Raw genomic sequence first — 19,935 nt, forward strand, 5'->3', positions numbered from 1 at the left:
ACAAAATTTTGTATATCTTTAAAGAAACTTCACACTCAGTCCCGTACAAATAAATCACTTACCACCATCATCTACTTCCACACACAAATACCCTCTCACACTTGCTCTCTAGCACACAGGCATTGAACCATAAAACATCTTGTGGGGTTTCCTAATTTCTGAATAAATAAACGAATCCGCAACAAGTTTTCAACCATATCAGAGCATATAGCAAAGTTATCACACAGCCTACTTCTCAACCCTATCGCCCCTCCCTCCCCTACCTTAAATAAAGACTGAGTGTTTTGTGAACTCATTAGTTTAAGCGAGTACATGTCATACCCAACGGCACTTTGATTAGGGGTCACAATATAAATTTCGCGATCGATAAAACTGAGAGGGGCTTTATGATATGTGGTTAGAATAGGGGAGGAATGCATTAAGGGGTATATTGAACAAAATATGAGGTGTGCTCAACAACGACGGAGAGAACCCATAATCGATATTCCAAATGGGTTTTTATTCAAACAGTTAGACACACAAGTGGATTTTGTGAAATAACACAAGGAACAAGAACTATTATAACTGTGCGGCGTCTGTACATACCCTACCCACCTTTTCTATTGTTTAGCGGCAACCCACTCTCTTCTATCAAGTACCACGATGGGGTATGTTGTCAGCATATGTATGCCGGATGTTGAGACAGAATTCCGTCATTTAAATGCTTCATCGCACCGCAGCACAAGAATCTATGGTAAGTTATTGACTGTGGAGACAGACAGACAGTCACCTGCCTACCCAACTTTACTTAAATTTTTTTTTTTTAATGGTTTGTTCTATTTTTATTAAAAAAATGTATTGACTTTGGTCAAATTACCTCCCCATTTTTTTTGTATGTTTTTTATTCAGTTGGTTGGATCTATCTATTCTCATTTTTTTTTCTGTCCTTAATTTATTCCAAATGTACATATAAAAAAAGTTCTACCTACCAGTGAGGTACAAATGTAGACTTTGTAGACTTTAGATATACTTTACGACTTGTAATATGGTAGAATGAATTTAATCGTTTTGTGCTGGCTCTATGTGGAAGGTAGGGTAGAGGGTAGTAAGTAAGCATGTTGTTGACGTTTGGATTTTTCTTCTTTTGTAAACGTGTACTTAAATACCTATACTAGCTAAAGCTAAGCTATACTACGTGACTTTATAGTAGAAACAAGTTAACCTCGACTATTTGCCTTATTTGTGCTCTGCGAGAGGCAGACAGACCTGATGTAGGAAGTTTTTATTTTGAGCCCAAAACTGGATTTTATAATTATTGGAATAGAAAGTTAATTACAAATTTATCTATTCTTTTTTTAAATTATATACTTTTTTAATGTTGGAAAATTTATTTTTATAAGTGCAAATATATTCTAGAGGGGTGGAGATAATAATGATTGATTGTTGGAAATTCTATTTTTAGATTATTTAATGTTTTTTTTTTTTTTTTTTGTTGAATGTTTCATAATTAAGATTATTGTTGGGGACGTTTAAGACAACTTTAGAAGTTGGAAAAATAAATATTTTGTTCGAATGGAATTGAATTAGATCCGTTTGATTGCATATCAACAATTACTGACTTTTTTTTTTGGAAAAAAAAAAAATTGTGTTGGGTATTTTCGCTAGCGTGGAAAATCCTTGCTGGCTATCAATCGAATTTCTTGGCTTGCCTTATAAATTTTAGAACGTAGATTGGAGTTTTAACCCTCTGTACTCACACCTTTTTTTTGTAACGTGATAGGCACACGGGTGCGAATTTGGTTTATACTTTTTCATGTCGCTAGAACTTTTTTCGGTCACAATATTTCATAGAGAATCAAGTATGAAATTGATGTAGAATATTCCGAGGAATTCGAATATTGTTTTCACAATTCCGAAAATAAATATTTTCACCCTTATAAAGAGACTTTTTTGTGACCACTTTTTTTGAAAAATGCACAGTGTGTCGAGCCCATACAAAAGTTTATCATAAATACTTGCAGCTAAGTTTTTGGAGTTTTAACAACTTCACTGTCCCTATACAAACTGGTAAAATAAAGTAGCTACGTTCATAATTTCGTATCAGAAAAACAGGCATTTTCTTTACGTCCCATGAATAACATTTGATACATAGAAGTTTTCTGCACTGTATTTCCAGCGTCCATGAATCATAAATGATCATAAATATGAAAAATATTCTGCGTCCCTAAATAAATTGATTCAAAATCTTCTCTACGTCCAAAATTTATTTTTGGTAGAAAGTACTGCGACTGACTCAGATATGAGGCAAAATGCTTTTTTACCATTAATAATTTTGTTGATTTGTTAAAAAAGAAGTTTTACTTTGTGTTTACATATGATTCATGGACGTAGTAAGTGTTCATATCATATGAACACGTCCTATGAATCAAATATGATTATTGACCAAAAACGATTAAGATGATTGTTATAGTTGGTCTCATTAAAAATGATTATACACTCTAAGAACATGTAATAAAAATACTCAATTTAGATTAGATTGAAATGATCAGGTCGTCTATTAATCCAGTCAAATAAAGGTTTAACCTAAAAATGAATGCTAATAGAAATTTTTTTTGCTCAATACCTTCGTTTTGGCATTGTATAACATACCTCAAAAGTCTAGAAAAATTTCATTTCCGCAACTCGCGATTTTCAAAATCAAACCGCGAAATGGAGAGGATGGTATTATATACACATATGATACATGATATCATCTGTCAACCCTTAATGCATTATCATTAAAAATCAAAACAATGCAATGCAAAAAAAAAAAAACATTCATATGTACCTATCTATGGCAAAATGGTATTTTTTGAGAAATGGGAAAATTGTGGGATGCACTAAAAAGCATCTTGGTACAATCTTGGAATTAGTGCTAATAGGCTTATTTTTTGGTTTCTATCTTTGTTTGGATCTTCTATATCTTATGTAAAAAATATAAAAAATCTCATGTCCCCAAATCCTAATTTTCCTGGTTTGAAAATAAGGTGCAGATTTTAAAAAATTGATAAACTACACTTCAGATATTTGTGTCAGATCAACATGAATAAGGTACATTACTTTTCAGGGATGGTCAGATTGATTTGTTTGTGGGTTTTGTTGAAACCAGCGTTAAAAAATACCTTGAAATCATATGGGTTATGTTGGTATAGGTGTAGAAAAAGCTTTGTTTGGTTGACATTTAAAAACTAAAATTTTTTGGTAAATGGTCTGCCCGACAAAAATGTTTTGAGAATTGTGCCCATAATTATGAAAGTGGACTAAGTCACTTTTTGCATTATTTAAAGAAAAACTTACATAATGATTTTCTTATAACGATTTAATTATATTTTTTTTTATGAAATCACTAGAGGAGCAATAAATAAGTTTAATTACTGCAATTTCGCTTTCAAATAAACCTTACCCCTTTAATAATAATTATTTTTAGGCTAGATTTGATGCCATTTTTAGGAGTGACTTAGTCCACTTTCATAATTAAGGGCACAATTAATGCGTGAGAGAAATTTTCGTTCCTTCAAGGCCCCCCTGAGAAAGCGGGCCCTAGGCACGGACCCCGTGTGTCCTTATGGTGAAGACGGTATTGCATACCTACTGCTTAACATGCTTTAACGCCGCACACAAAAGTGTGTTCATTCTTATTTAATTTTTTTTATATTTTCTTGTTCGTTTTAAATGAATTTACTCATTAGAATATACAAAAAAATCTCATTGAGGAAAAATGCGTTTTCTTAAATATATATCAATTTTTACTGCAGTCATATTTAGGGGCATTACATTACAAAAGGACATTAAAATTATTTCTCTGATTTTTTGTATAAAATATATCCGTTATTAAAAATACATGTTCACATATGCTTCATGGACGCTGTAAACGCGGTACAAAAAATAATTAATGTTCAAATGTGATTCATAGGACGTCATATTGATGTTTTCTTTCCAAGCAAGAACGTAGAGATGTTTTTCTACAAGTTTATATGGGGACGTAGAATAATATTCGTTTAGTAATATTGTTGAATCTTATATGATTCATGAACGTAGGAAACATGGAAAAAATACAATTCATGAATCACAAATGATTCATTGGACAGTGAAGTGGTTAATATCTTTTTTTGTGTTTTTATGGCAGGAATAGAAAAAAAAAGTTACAAATTAACAAATTAAACAACCTATTACTTTTTTTTTAATATAATTTATGAAATTAACATTTATTGAAGAAGTCACTTGTGCAAAACTAATTTTTTTTTTTGTTATATAAACAAAAATATACTTTTCGTAAGGTTTTTGGTGTGCTGAGCTCGAATCCGAAGTCAGAAAAACTCTATTATATCACGTTTTTGAAATATTCCCGTTAGAAAATCTGAAATGTCGTTTTTTTAACAGTTTTCGAGGTTATGTTCTTGAACGTGGTGATTTATTTTAAATAAACTTGTGACAGTTTCTAAAAGAACTAAATGTTTTCTTTAAAACCCCTTTTAAATCTTTTCAATATCTTTTTTCTACTTTGAGAAATCTTAAGTTGAAGTCAACTTGTTTTGTTTATCTTCTCTATACAAAAAAATCGTATATTTATTTGCGTTTCATAGCAAATCTCGAATAGTTTTTTGTCAATCGCTTTCAAATTTTGAAATAACGTTTTATTTGCATTTTCGTAAATTCTTATATCGGCGAGGTTGGTAAATACAGCTATAATACACAGTAGAGCGTAGCCGGGTCAAGTAATTATATTAAAAATTTAGTATGCAGAAAAATATAATTTTTTTCTTGTTGAAAACAATATTTAAAATATGTTTAATTACATAAAAAGCTTTTTGTTACTCGTGTATGGTTGAAAATTATTAAAAACATCGATTTTTTTCATTTTTGTGATCCCCTTGAAGCTGTTTCTCAAAAAATGAATTATTTTGAGTACTCGACTCGTAGCACATAAATGTGAATATCTCTGGTAATCGCAAACAGAAGCAGACCAAACTTTGCCAATATTAAGTATAGGCCTAAGGCAAAATAATATAAAAAAATTATCGATATGATTTTCAATGCCTTTTTTTTAAATTAAGTTTAAAATAAATTTTTTTTTTTTGGCCATTTATCAAAGAAATTTCAATAACTCATATATAATTTTATAAATTTAAATTTTTTTTTGTTATACGTTTTACAACAACACTCAAATAAACAAAATAACATTAACAAAATTTTTCAAACATTCACCAAACGTGAAATATACACTCTCTAAGACTCGCATAAATTCCTCAAAATATTTTCGATTTCCGAGGCACTCATGTTTCGGAGCTTATTTTGAATACATAACCTGCGTTATTTTCTAAGATAAATATGTTATCATATGAGTTGACACTTCTAAATTATATTTTAATAGTAAAAATATTAATTTTTAACAAAAAAAAAAGTGATTTATCATAAGGGGACGACACACTGTGCCGTGTGCCGACAGAGGGTTAAATAAAAATAGTTTTGATTTGAGAAGTGATTTATTTGGAGCCCTTAGCTATTCACAACAATTTCAGGCTCCTATTACGGTTCTCAAATATCAATTGATAGATAAACGATAAACTTATCAATTGCTTGACATTTTGGTATTATAAGGTCGTCAATTGATAAATTTGTCTCTATTGTGAACATTAGTCAAAATACAATTGTGAATAGGAGCTATTTTTGTTTTGACGTTTCATTTCATATTAATTATAGTTAGTAACAGAAATGAACAGACTTGTGGAGCTATTGGAAGCATCCGGTTTTTTTTTTCTAATATAATGGCTTAATCAAATTGAATGTCTTTATTATTTTCGCTCTCTCCAAAAAATAATTCTATCCACAACATTATTCAGTGACACTGGAAAATAAACTTTTTTTATGACTGAAAATGTCCAACAATGACGTTTTTAGGAAGAAATTTGCAATTGATGGAAAATTTGATACAAAGCAAAATTTTGGACACCTAGGTATATCCATAATACCGAGTTTATCAAAAAAACTATTTACAATTGATCTCAAATTTATAGCAAGGACACATTTTTTTTTAACCAAAAATCACTGTAATACATTCATTCATTTTGTTGCTAAATATCAAATATCGTGTTGATATTTCGTCGGCGCAAAGCAAAATTGTTCTAAGTCACAATTTTTAAGTTTCAAATTGGTTTAAAGCGACAATTTTTTGCTCGTTCGCCACTCAAGTTATGTTTTTTATAAAGTTTGTTCTTTTCTCTTGAATAAGTTTACCTCATTAGTAGGTGCATAATATTTTTAAATATTTTTTAAAACTAAAAACACAAAATTGGAGATAGAACAATTCCTATACAAATCAGTCATGAAAGAGCCTATCCTTGAAAAACAACTGAAAAATTCGATTCTTTGTCGTTTATGAGGCAAAGCTATTTTACTGGCCGGCAGTAAAAGTGGCAACCCTATTTAAAGGGTGAGAACAAAATCAATAAAATAATTAAAAGAATGTAGAGCTACAATCATGGTAACCCTGCTTATATGAAAAATAAACAGAACCAAAAATATGTTTTAAAGAAAAAAAAATATTTATTTTCAATAAATTTAAAGTCAAACATTTACATACATGTACATCAAGTTTTACCTCCGATTTGTATCTTTCTATCGAGGGCAAGCATTTACTCGATACATTTTGTATATTCAGTCATTTGACCTCCAGTAATTTGCGTTTTTAAGATAATTGAGCCTCAATATACTCTTTGAGTAACCATTTAAACTTTTAAAGTTTTTGAGCTTGAGTTCGGTTTCAAAATCAATCTAAAATTGTAGGAATTTACTAGTGACCTCTTCAAATAGTATATTTATATGAAAAACTTTGGAGCCTGTTAAAAACTTTTTCATTATAATCATTCTTACAGGCAAGGTCTTTCAAATATCTGAAAGAAAATGACGAGAACAACTGTTATATGTTCATTTTCGAAAGCCTTATTCTTCAGAGCATGACAAAAATATCAATTAATGTGCTATTCTGCAATTTTAAATAAGTAAGAAACAAATAAAAACAAATATGATTTTATTCTGCATTTCAAAATTTTATTATCCATTAAAATCAGTTACCATTTAACATAAAAATCAATTGCCCACAAATTTCGATTAATTCTTTTCTATTTTAATAAAAATTGTGTGTAATCACAATTACGATTTTATTTATAGAGAATTAAAAAATCAAATCAAATTTTCTTCTGTTTCCACCCTACTATCACAGATATTAATTTTAACTGAATATAAATGTCGTGATTTATGTATTAATTAGTATTCTCTTTAATAGAATTTAATACCAACCGATTTATAAATAAATTTAATGCAATTAAATATATGTATCATTTTCAATTCAATTAACAATTTAAAAAATTAATTTCTATTTATCTTTTATTCAACAGGTATCAAATGCCCAGTTTGTAGTAAATTCGTTCTGCCCGATGACATTGAATGTCATTTAGTTATGTGCCTAACAAAACCTCGTCTCTCATATAATGGTAAGTTGAAAATATTTAATCAATTAATTAATTTTTTCTATTTTTGTTGTATTCGTGCTCATAGAATTAAAATTATTGTACCTAAATGCAAAAGGATTCTCGATTTTAACACAGAAAGTCTTAGGACAGTTATAGCCATGGCCTGTCCCTTGCTCCCTTGGGTTATTTATCTACCTCATCATTACTATTGACATTATTCGTGAAAAAAATAATGCAAAAATATTAAATTAATATTAATTATAACATTGGACACTCAATCCCACTATTTTTTTTCATACGTACTTTGAACTCAGGAACTCGGAAATCACTAAAAAAAATTTACAATGGATACGTTTTCGAGATACATATAATTTTTCAAAGTTTTTTGTCGCTGTTTTTCCCAGCATACTTTTTAGTATTCGGGGTTGAGTAAAAAACATCAAAAATCTCGTTTTTTTTCTCTTTTTTGAGTAGTTTTTCTTGAGTTTTTTACAATATTTTAATTTTAAAACTTTTTAAAAGGATATATCGACAGGAAATTTAATTATATACAAAAATTTTTTTAATAAAAATTTTCAAATTCGGCTGCCTTTTCAAGTTATAGACAAAAACAAAAAGAGTCGAAAATATTGATCGTTATTATCATATCTTTATAATTTATCCATAGATTTTGAAAACAATTATCTTGTTATTTTTGCTAGAAAGTTCACTACACATACAAAATATAAAACTATGACGATTCGAAAGATTTATATTTTTTATTTCAGTAAGAAATTTTTTTTGGCAAAAATTTCCTTCAAAAATCGATTTCCTTAAAATGTTTTGATACATTTCACATAAACATCTGGAGTGACCCAAAAAAAGTTATTCCAGTGTTTGTTGCTTATTTATTCAGCTTTCAGGTGCCGGTTTTTCTATTTAGATCGATCGTTTATTACTCAATATACAGGGTGTCCCACAGTCACCGCCCCAAATGAAAACCATGAATTCCTGAGGTCATTTTAAGTCGAAAAACTTAAGAGGTAATTTTCTCGTTTTCGTCCCGTTTTCGAGTTACCACGGTTTTTATGATTTTTGCTCTCTTGTCCTTTAACTGGCCTTATCTTTGCCAAACTACGTTTGATTTAAAAGATTTTTTTTACAACCAATCAAAAATTTATTACAGTTTAAGTTTGTCTCAAAACTTTTTTTTCTGCGGTCAACCGTTTCTCCACAATTTTGCATCAAACTCAATTTTCTTCGTTTTTCAAGTTGTTTTTACACTTTCATATCATTTTAGTCAAAAAAACACGTTAATGAGTATTAATTTTTTGTGCTTTTTATTAAAGCCCAGTTTATTTTCATAAAAAAATTAGTTTTATTTCATAAAAAAGGCTACTGAAAGTAATTAAAAAAAAATAAAGAAACTGAGTGAATTCGAAAAAAAAAATAATTTTTAAATAAAAAATTAATTTAAATGAATTAAAAACTTTTTCTGAGCTATTGTGGTTAAAAAAAGAACAAATAGATAAAGCTCAGAAAATTTTTTAATTCATTTAAATTAATTTTGTATTTAAAAATTATTTTTTTTTTTTAATTCACTCAGTGTTTTTATTTTTTTTAATTACTTTCAGTAGCCTTTTTTATGAAATAAAACTTATTTTTTTTTATGAAAATAAACTGGGCTTTAATAAAAAGCACAAAAAATCAATACTCATTAACTTGTTTTTTTGACTTAAATGATATGAAAGTGTAAAAAACAACTTAAAAAACGAAGAAAATTGTGTTTGATGCAAAATTGTGGCGAAACGGTTGTCCGCAGAAAAAAAAGTTTTGAGACAAACTTAAACTGTAGTAAATTCTTGATTAGTTGTAAAAAAAATCTTTCAAATCAAACGTAGTTTGGCAAAGATAAGGCCAGTTAAAGGACAAGAGAGCAAAAATCATAAAAACCGTGGTAACTCGAAAACGGGACGAAAACGAGAAAATTACCTCTTAAGTTTTTCGACTTAAAATGACCTCAGGAATTCATGGTTTTCATTTGGGGCGGTGACTGTGGGACACCCTGTATATAGCCCGAATACTAAGAGCGAAATTCATAGTCGTTACTTGAGTTAAGATTTTTCTCAACTCCAGTAAGTTGAGAAATATTTTAAGCAATCGCTAAAGGGAATTGAAAATAGGGCTGTCACTTGAGTAAAGAAAAATCTTGTCTTGAAGAAATTTTTTTCTCAAACTTAAAAATTTTACTGATTTCAATTAACTGTCATCAAAAAAAAACATTTTTTTAATAATTCGCACTCGTTTGTCCAACATACTCGTCGAATTCAACGCCCGCTCGTACAACTCCAATCAAATATTCGCAATTCATTTATTTTATTATAAAATTAGTGCAACTTCAAATTGTTAAATAATAAAAACAAACGCTCGCAATGACACTTGCGTTTTAATGTCAACTGACTGAAAAAACTTAAGCGTTTCCTCAGGTAAAAAAGCCTCCTCAGAAATTCAATTGAGGAAAATTTCGACTCAAGTGATGACTATGAATAAGGATTCACTTGAGCGAATGCTTAAGATATTTCTCAACTTGAGTGACGACTATGAATTCCGCCCTAAGTAAGGTGGGAAAAAAAAACGACAAAAAACTTTGAAAAATCATACCTCGAAAACCTATCGATAAACATTTTTTTAGATAAGATTTTCGAGTTTCCTGGGCTCGAATCTATATGAAAAGTATAACGGCACTTGGTGTCCAAAATATTTATATTTTTTTGTAAACTACACTTAAGAGCAAAAAAACGGAATCAAAAAAAGCTATTTATATTTAAAACAAAAATTGCAATGGATAAAATAATGTTTCTTCAAGTTTCATGGTCTCATTTAAAAGCTTGAATTTTTTACTTTTAATTGTTGGTAAAAACTTAAAAATGCATACGATAGTATCATAGCTATCTGTCTATAAATTGCACTTAATTTTTTTCTAAATGTTAAATTTTCTTGATACTCTCTGCTTCAATTTCAGTCTTTTTTTCCTACCGTTACTATTGACGTTATCTGTCAATAAATTGCACTTAATTTTTTTTAAATGTTAAATTTTCCAGATACTCTCTGTTTCAGTTTCAGTCTTTTTTGCCTTACATGCTTCGTTTATGTTGATTGGATCTTTATAAAGTGAACGGGTTTTTAAGTTCCTAGCATTGATTTAAAGCTTTTATTTCAAGCTTTTTAATGGTGCAATTAACATTTACGTATGTCAATTACATCCTGACCAATTAACGTTTTAACAAAACGCAAAAGTTTGATTCCATTTTTTTGCTCCTAAGTGTAGTGTAATTCATCCAGCTTATTTAAAAAAAAATTTAAATTTATTTTAATTTGCTTTGTTTAATTAGGTACATTTTTTGTTTGTAATTCCCGTGACAATAATGTTTTGTGAAGTACCTGTAGTTAATTTTAAGCCTAAAATTTTCCATTCCTAATTATTTAAGTAAATAAAATAAGTTGTAATTAATCTTAAGGAGGTTGTAATGTACTCTTATTTAATCAAAAAAGGCTTGTATTAATAACTCTTAAAAATTTATAACAGCTCATCAACAGCTGAAAATTATCGATTATACAAAATATTTGTTGAGTAGGTACAAACTTTAAGTGCAAAACAACTTTTTGTGCAATCAAACAAGTTCCAAGTTCATAAACTTGATATCTGCAATTTGAACAAACAAAAATTTTGTTGTTATGCATTAAATTGTATTTTGCTAAATGCTCAACAAAATTATCTGCATTTTTTTTTTTGTAAACAAAAAACCGATTTGATAAGATTTTTGCCATTCAAATAAAATTTTATTGAAATTGTTTGTTTAATGATATTATATTTCATAAATAAAAATAACTTTGCATTTGATAAAATAAAATATTATGCAAACATTAAAAGTCTAAATGAAATATAATTTACATGAAATTATGCAGAAAAATAATCATTTATTGATTCTGTACACCCAAAACTCATTATCAACTACTGTCACGTGTTGTACGTCACTGTCGCATGGTTGTCTATCATTGTGCGTTGTCGTTTCGGCCGTCTTCTTCGTGTCAAGCTTGTCGTCATTGTGTTCAATGACATATATGAAATTCACTCCCTAGCACAATGCGTGTCTTCCTCATTATTAATTATTACCTGATGGTTATGCTTTCAGTATGTTGTCGTCACATCTATCTACGTCATTGTTTCTTCTTATATCAACTGTGCTATGATGAGATGTTTTAACATTGTTTTCTTAGTTTTCCTAGGAAAAAAAAAGTTCAAGGAATTTTGTTGCAATGACTTTTGAATTAGGTTAAACCGCATTTAAAGTATGAAAATGTTCATTGGAACTATTCTTGAATATGTGAATAATTTTTGTGAGTAAGGTAGTTTTGTAGACTTTAAAACATTTTTTTTTTCGGTTAAAATTTAACTAACCTCTCCATCGACTGATTTCAAGCTTCTGACTTTGTTCATATGAGTAACGGGAAAGATGATTTGGGTAAACAATTATTGTATTTTTCATTTACGTCAGAGGCCAACAATACTACTTTCACAGAAGTTAGTTATCTTTTTTCGACTTACAAAAATAATTATCACCCAATTAGCACATTTCTTTTTGCTTTACGTAGTGGCAATGTATTTTTTACAAACCAATTTTATTTTTAACTTTATGAATTATTAGCAGAATTATTTTTGTTTAAATTCGATTCTGCTGATTTATTGTACTATGACGTAGCTTTCATAACTTTGTCCTACCAGTTGATCGAGGATCAACTCTTCCGACTCCGTATGCAGTCGTTTCCACTTTCGTTGCTTTCTATTCTTAAATTTGCATTTGTGTACATTCAACATTTTGACAGCTAATCCAGTTCGAACTTCAGTTTGGAAATATTTAATACTGAAACTTGCGCTATCTTAAAAGATATAATATCTTACTGTGTAAGTCAATCTACTATGAATAAATAAATAAACTTAATTTCAAGTTAACATAAAATGTACAACTGGTTCGCACGAACTTGCTCTTATGATTAAAATTGCTGAAAATTTTACGACTTTTTATTTATTAATTTGGTAAATGTATTTGAAAATTAAAATAATTTAAAAAAAAACATTAAATTCGTTCTTCAAATGCAAAAAAAAAAAAAAAAAAACAACTCTTTAAATGAAATTGAGCTCCAAAAAATATATGCAGTTTAATTTCTTTTATAAAGATGCATTTTTAGGAAAAAAAACTTCAAAATCGTTAGAGCCGATTTTCAAAAAATTGTATTTACCAACACCTTAAACCAAAATTTCAAAAAAATTCAATGTCCCGTTTTCAAAAATTTGATTTAAAAAAAAAGTTCTTTTTAAATCCAAAAATTATTTTTTTCAATTTTTTTAAAGTTATATTAAAGCTATACAAATTCTTTTGCATAAATAAAATCATTTAGTTTGAACCAGTATACTGGGAAATAGTAAGAGATTTAAAAAACGGTTATATATTTTTTTTATCAAAAGATAGATCTTGACCAAAAACTTTTACTTGATTTTCTAAATCAAAATCGTCCAAATGGTCCAAAAAAATTTATTCCAAAAACTTCTCTGTAGAAGATGAAAAAACTGCTACATATCAAGTTTGAAGAGGATCGGCCCAGGCGTTTAGGATGTAGCTCTTTATACAGACCGACAGACATCCTAACAGAATGACAGACAGACGGACTTTCGAGACCCTCTTTTTTCGCATTTTCTATCATCGTATGTATCATGTTATCTCAATTTTTTTTTTACGAATGCATAACTTGTATATGTATTTAGTACCTATATCACAAGTAAAACCTTACTTCCCAAATTACTCTCTGGGTGGATACCCAGCGAAAAAAAAACTCTCGCATTTATCTTCAACCTTTCTTGTTGCTGGGTGTATCTCTTATCTAGATGCTTGCAATGATATTTATAATGATATTGAAATGTACATACAATGAAGCATGCAAATTAATCCACATGATTAAGAGTTTCAGAACAGAAATTCAAATAGCTTCTTCTACATGTTACAAAAACCTCCTTTATCTGAACAAAACAAAAATATTTGATGTGCATCTGTTCTTTCTTTTAGTTAATTTAACTTTCGAAGCCGAATTCGGGGTCGGTTTGATCCGTAAATAAAAGTAACAAAATAATTTTAAGAAATTTTGTATGGCAATTTGGACCTATTGAGCCCAAACGGACCTCGAGTTCGGATTCAACGCATACTAGACCTAGGTGTGTCTAGTTTGTTTTTCACGCCATTTTATGAAATGGTCATACAAATTGTCTACGCTTAGTTAAAAAAATCTTTACCGCGATCCTCTGTCAGTTGAGATCAGTACCATTCTTTCAAATTGACCTCTACAGCATTATTTTATGGCCTTCCCTTGACCGTATTAACCCATTAACCCGTCGATTCTGTAAAGAAAAACCGTGCGTCAGATCCGGTAGTTCTGAATTTTAGCACAATATTATTTATAGTGATAACACTGGTCTGCAAAATTTAACTTTTTTTTTCTCCTTCAAATAATTTTTTGATATTATGAAAGATTAGACTTTCCTGAATCTAAATCTGGTATCAGAAAAATTCTATCAGGTACCATTTGTGTAAAAATGATTTTTGAAAAATGTGCGTAGTTTCTAAAAAATCCCTCTTTTAGATTCATTTGAACTTGTATATAATTAAAACTATTTGTCGCATTGAGCTCAAATTTGGAGGACTTATTCTTCATAATATACCTATCGATTGACACCAAATATGTTCTTTTACATTCATGTTTACTCATTTTTTTAAATACTGATTGACAATAAAAGCAGACATTTCGAAATCCTTCACTTTTTAGTAAATCCTACATGAACAAAAGCACCTTAATTAAGGAAAATGTAAAATATCAATGCCCATTATATTTAAAAAGTCAAATATGTAAAGAAAACCAAAATAAAAAACATTAAACAAAATTTTTACGTGTTTTGTAATTTTATATACTATTTTTTCTATTTAGAAATATCTTATTTTTAATAAACTAGTCGATAAACTGCCTTGTAAAGCTTCAGATTTGTTTCTCCTAGAAACAATAGTACACTTTTCTTATAGTTTTTGATATGCTTAATTAGAATCCGAAGTCAAAAAAATTCTATTACGTCAGGATTTTAAGATATTCGCATTAAAGTATCACAAAATAAAGTTTTTTTTAGAAAATCTCAAAAAAACTACTATATTTCAAAAACCAGAGCTGGCCGAAATTTTTTGAGCTCGGATTCAAAATCAGCACACTAAAGTCCATTAGAAAAGTATACTTTTGTTCTAGGGAGAAAGATATATTAATTTTTAGAGATCAGTTTCTTTATGGTAAGATATGCCAAACCTTCTAAACTTACTTAAATTAATATATCTCGGAGAAGAAAAGAGATATTGAGAAGATTGAAATTGAATTTGAAAGAAAAATATAAGTTCTTTCATAAACCGTATCAATTTCAATTGAAAAAGATTACATTATGCCAAAATATTTCTTCGAAGACAGCAAAAAAATTGGTTTTTGAGATTTTCTAACGGGAATATTTTAAAAACGTGACGTGCTAGGTCAATTCTGACTTCGGATTCGGAATCAGCATACAAAAATCCTTTAGAAAAGTATAGTTTTATTTAAAGGAGGATTTCCTTGCAGACCAGTGTAATCTGTAGACATAGAGTTACATAAACCTAGATTTACAAAAATCGTCAATATCTTGTCGATTCCTTGCCACGAAAATTAATTTACAATTTGTGACTCTATATGAAATATAATTTCTTAAATCAATATGTTGTCTATTCTTAATTTTTTACAGAGGATGTTTTAACCGATGCGAAAGGTGAATGTGTGATCTGCTTAGAGGAATTAAACCCTGGAGATGTTATTGCAAGGCTGCCATGTCTTTGTGTCTATCACAAAGGGTAAGTTATGAAATTATTTAAATTTTAAAAACAATATTAATAAAAAATCTCTCTCTGCTTAAAACAGATGTATAGATAGATGGTTTGAAGTAAATCGCTCCTGTCCCGAACATCCTGGCGATTAGTAAGCCTAGTTAAACATAAGTTAATTAGATAATTATTTTACGAAATTATATATAATATAAAAATAAAAACATACAAAAATAAAAAAAAAAGAATGTGAAAGAAAAAAAAAATAAAAAACAAAAAAATCTAACTGATAAAACAAAAAAAAAAAACATATACGAAGCGAGAGGTGTAAACAACTCCTACCAAATTATTATTCTTGTCATAAAACCAAAACAAAATATTTTTCTATATATATATATATATATGTGTACATATAAATTATAATTATTATTGATTTTTATTATTATTATTTCTTTTTATAATTATTGTTTTGTTTTGTTTTTTCATAAAATCCCCTTTGTATTTTTGTTTTTATATGAATTATTATTTTATTTAATTTTTTTTCCTCATTAATTTTTTATTTTTATCTGTTCTGTAACTCAAAATCTATAATGTATATGGCATGTTTATTTTTTTTTTGTTAAGTTTAATATTATATTAAACTTACATGTAGGTTTATTAAGATTTTTTTAATTAGTTTGTTTGTTCTTTAAGATTTTAGAAAAAATTTAATGAAATTGATTTATTTTAACAAAAAAAAAAGAAGATAATATTAATGTTTAAACCGAAATAGACTTAAAAAAAAAAAGAAAAACAAAAAATTAACTCTAAAACTTGTGAATATAGAGAGATAGAGGAATTGTAAAGTAAGAAAATAGAAAAGTTAAATAATGTAGAAAATTAATTTGTTTCTAAGAAAATCAAATCAAATCCAATCAATCTTTTCTAAATTTTGATTTTATGTACATAAAAAGCTAAGCGTTAGGCAGGTAGAATTTGTAGGTAGAAAGAAATCTAGGATCTCCATCAGGCTATGCGATGACTGGATGATTTGTTTTTCGATGAAACAGCCATATTGATTGATATACTTTGAGCGGGTTCAATTAGATAACATTTTTTTAATAGGAAATAGCGAAGTATTCAAATTAAATTCATGAAATTTCCCTTATTTGAATAAGAAACCCAAAATGACATTATTATTGATGACTCTATTGAAAGGATTTCCATTTCCTCCTTGAACATATTTATGTATGTATGCATATATATATTTTTTTTATTATGCAGTTTTTGTGGTGAAATTATAAATAATACCATTTTAATCTTCGAGACTTCTTTTTCACTTTGAATGAGGTGAAGGTTTCTCATTGTACTCCATACGCTACTAGGGCTACTGAATATTGTATATGGAATAGTTGTTTCGAATTTGTTAAACGTTCTCATGGTCGGTCCTATAGAAGTGATTTACTAAGAAAATTGCAATTCCAATCTAAGCGAGATAAAAACTTATTAAGAATTAAAACTAAAAAAATTGATCCGGCGTTGAACCTTAACTAAGCTCAATGTTAAGAGATTGATCCATCACTAACTCTTATCTCTTATAAGCGACACTCCAAGAGGCTAATACTATCCTCAAATCTGCGAATGACTTTTTGGGCCCAAAAAAAAGTGAATTTTGTTCTTGAGGCGGATGTCTGTCTCATTCACAGTCTATACTAAGACATTAGTCATTCGCGAAATCTTTCAACTTGCCCTTAATTTTGATGGTGCAAACATCGAACTGGTAAAATCTTGAATCTGGAATTTTAAACAAGTGAAAGTTGTTCACATTAAGAGTTCAATTTCACTGGAGCAATTCGGAAAAAAAAATCACAGCTCTAGTGTATTATAAATTTCTGTGTTTGCTCTTTAACGACTTTGTCTAGAACTTTTCATAACCAACTGACTGACTGATCTCTTAAATCTTGTTCTGGCATTTTAAAATGTACTGTTTTATTCTGAATATTACTTCAGCTTATTTATTGGTCAATTGCTTTTAGAAAATAAAAAAGCCTCGTTCTTTTGTTGAATCAAATATCAAAACTTGGGAATCACTGAGGATGCGATATTGTGAATAAAATGATAATCTTGACCAGACTATACAAAAAAAAAAACCAAAGGGTAAAATGTTCTACTGCAACATTTCTCGTTCAAATATTATTTAAACAAAAATGTTACGTATACGTATAGTGACTCAATAATTTTGTACTCATTAGAGGTTGATAAAAATTAGAAACCTAAAACGAACTTAACGATGATTCGTCACTCTGTCGTTAAGAACAAAATAACTCCAACAGATTATTTGTTGGATTAAGAATGATTTGTAAGTAATTTTTCCGGATTTTTGTTTTATTTTTATCTCGTTTAGTAATATTATCTTAAAAAAAGCCTAGTTAAATTTTTTTAGTGAACAAAATTTGGAAGATACAAGGGAATCTTTTTCTTTTCTTCAACAATTTTATACTCTCTACTGGGGACCAATACCTACTCTTTCATCTCACTGCGTCAACCAAATGTTTCACATATCGCATGTTGAGAACAAGAGTGGCACTAAAAAAAAAAACAAATTTTGAGATAGCGGACGTTGAGAACAAGATTTGCACTAAACAACAATGTTCATATTCGAATTAGAGTGCCATCTATGTTCCGGTATATGTATAATTCGAATCTTTTGCTAAGATCGTCAATCTGATACCTCGTCTAGTTTCCACACGAGGTTCGCTAATGTCGCCTATTTTTCAAAATTTGTTTTTGTATTTTGTTTAGTACCACTCTTGTTCTCAATGTGCTATATTTAGAAAGCCTAACATGTTTTGACTGTTCATAAAAAATTGGTGTTAAAAACTTGAATTGTTCATTTAATGTAAGTGAAGTCGACGACGACGCATTCACAAAAAAAAAATAGGTTAAAAATGTCTAGAGAATCTGCAAAGAATTAGATAACTTTTATCAGAAACTCTGATAAGAATAAAAAGGATGTCCTGGCTGAATAGAAAGATCTGTTAAAAGTGTTGATACTTAAAAGCATTGATCAATAGGAACATTTAATTACCTGAAACCGAGGTAATTAAAATTTTATATTTGTAGGGTCCAGGGGGAAAATAGATGAAGTTCACTCAAAACCATTTTATGATTTAATTCCCTATATTACAAATAGTACATAAATGTACATATTATAATGACTATCAAAAAGAAGGAATGAAGTTAGATTGTACTCAGCCATTATTTTATTTTTGATAAAAAAAATGAACCTTAGCCGGTTTTTCCGTGGACTCTTAATTATTTTGATCATTTTTTACTTGATCTGATTGTGAAATCATCACTGTCTCATTAAAGGTCCTAACAACTTGCAATCAGTTTTAATTTGGGGTCCTGAAAATAGATATCTTACTTCGAGATATGCAAATCCTGAATCTCCACACAGATGGCATTCTCCTTGACTTAGGGCCGGTTAGTTCACATTCGATTAATCCTTCACTAAAAGATAATCAACTGTGAACAAACTGGGCCTTAATTGCCATCATTCGACCTCCTACACGATACTCTAAATTAAAAGGGCTGAAACGTAGTATTTGTATGGAAAAATGAATTGATATCAAATTGATTATATATAGAGCAAATAATAATAATTTGAGCTAGCCTGGGTTATTAACGTTTGCCTCGAATTCTCGAGGCTCTTGATGAGCAGCCTGTTCTTGTGGATAAGGTATCTACTTGTTTATTTGTTGTATTGGTTCTTTTTGAATATTGGCATTGTGTAATTGATTGGTTAGGTAGTCAAAGGATCTTTACAAAAATAGACCAACAACTTTTTTAGGAGGTTGATTTTTCAAAACTGCAGATTTTTTTTATTTATTTAATATTTCAGGAGAGAACATTGAAATAAACTTACTTTACCATCTTAAGCTTGTTCAGTAAGAAATGAAAGAATTTTAATTATTTAGGTTAATCTAGGTATCCCAAAGACGATGCCGAATAATTTTTGACAGCGAGAGTCCGAGAATTTCAAATGAGTTTAAAACTTGCTCATTTTCCAAAAGCATAATGCTTTGATTTCATCTTTTTAAAGTCTAAAAAACAACGGTTTAACATTAATTCAAATTTTATTGTGCAATTTTTCTCCAATTTTTTTTTTTATTTTAATTTTATTTTTCTTCAGCTTTTAAAAAACAAAAAAAAATATAACTTTTTCAAACAAAATACCCCATCGAATAATAAAAATAAACAACAATTCAACCGAAAATGTATAAGAAAAAAAAACAAAAATAACAAAACAGAAATTAATGGCCAGCGATTTAATGAGAAAATATTAATTATATCTACATAAAAATTAAAAAAAAAAAACAATTATTAATAAATTATTAAACTCAAAAAAAATAAAAACAAAAAAAAATGTGAAAAAAATATATATGTATGTATGAAAAATAACTGCAACTATAATAATTAATAAGTTTTGTAAATGAATTTTTGATAAAAACACACAAATAAGAAACAAAAGAAAAAAAACGAAGAAAATATAAAAA

The 19,935-nt window shown here is 28.6% G+C and overlaps 1 protein-coding gene across 1 annotated transcript in view; it reads left to right on the plus strand.

Moving 5' to 3' along the window:
* LOC129912468 (E3 ubiquitin-protein ligase znrf2) overlaps positions 1–16,146 on the plus strand; it is a 56,161-nt gene extending 40,015 nt beyond the window's left edge. Inside the window, exons 2-4 of the mRNA XM_055990727.1 lie at positions 7,413–7,508; positions 15,322–15,427; positions 15,495–16,146. Coding sequence (XP_055846702.1) covers positions 7,413–7,508; positions 15,322–15,427; positions 15,495–15,552 — 260 coding nt within the window. The 3' untranslated portion in view covers positions 15,553–16,146. The remainder of the gene's footprint in view (positions 1–7,412; positions 7,509–15,321; positions 15,428–15,494) is intronic.
* Positions 16,147–19,935: the final 3,789 nt, after the last annotated feature.

This window comes from Episyrphus balteatus, chromosome 2, assembly GCF_945859705.1.
Source record: "Episyrphus balteatus chromosome 2, idEpiBalt1.1, whole genome shotgun sequence".
NCBI classification, from domain to species: domain Eukaryota; kingdom Metazoa; phylum Arthropoda; class Insecta; order Diptera; family Syrphidae; genus Episyrphus; species Episyrphus balteatus.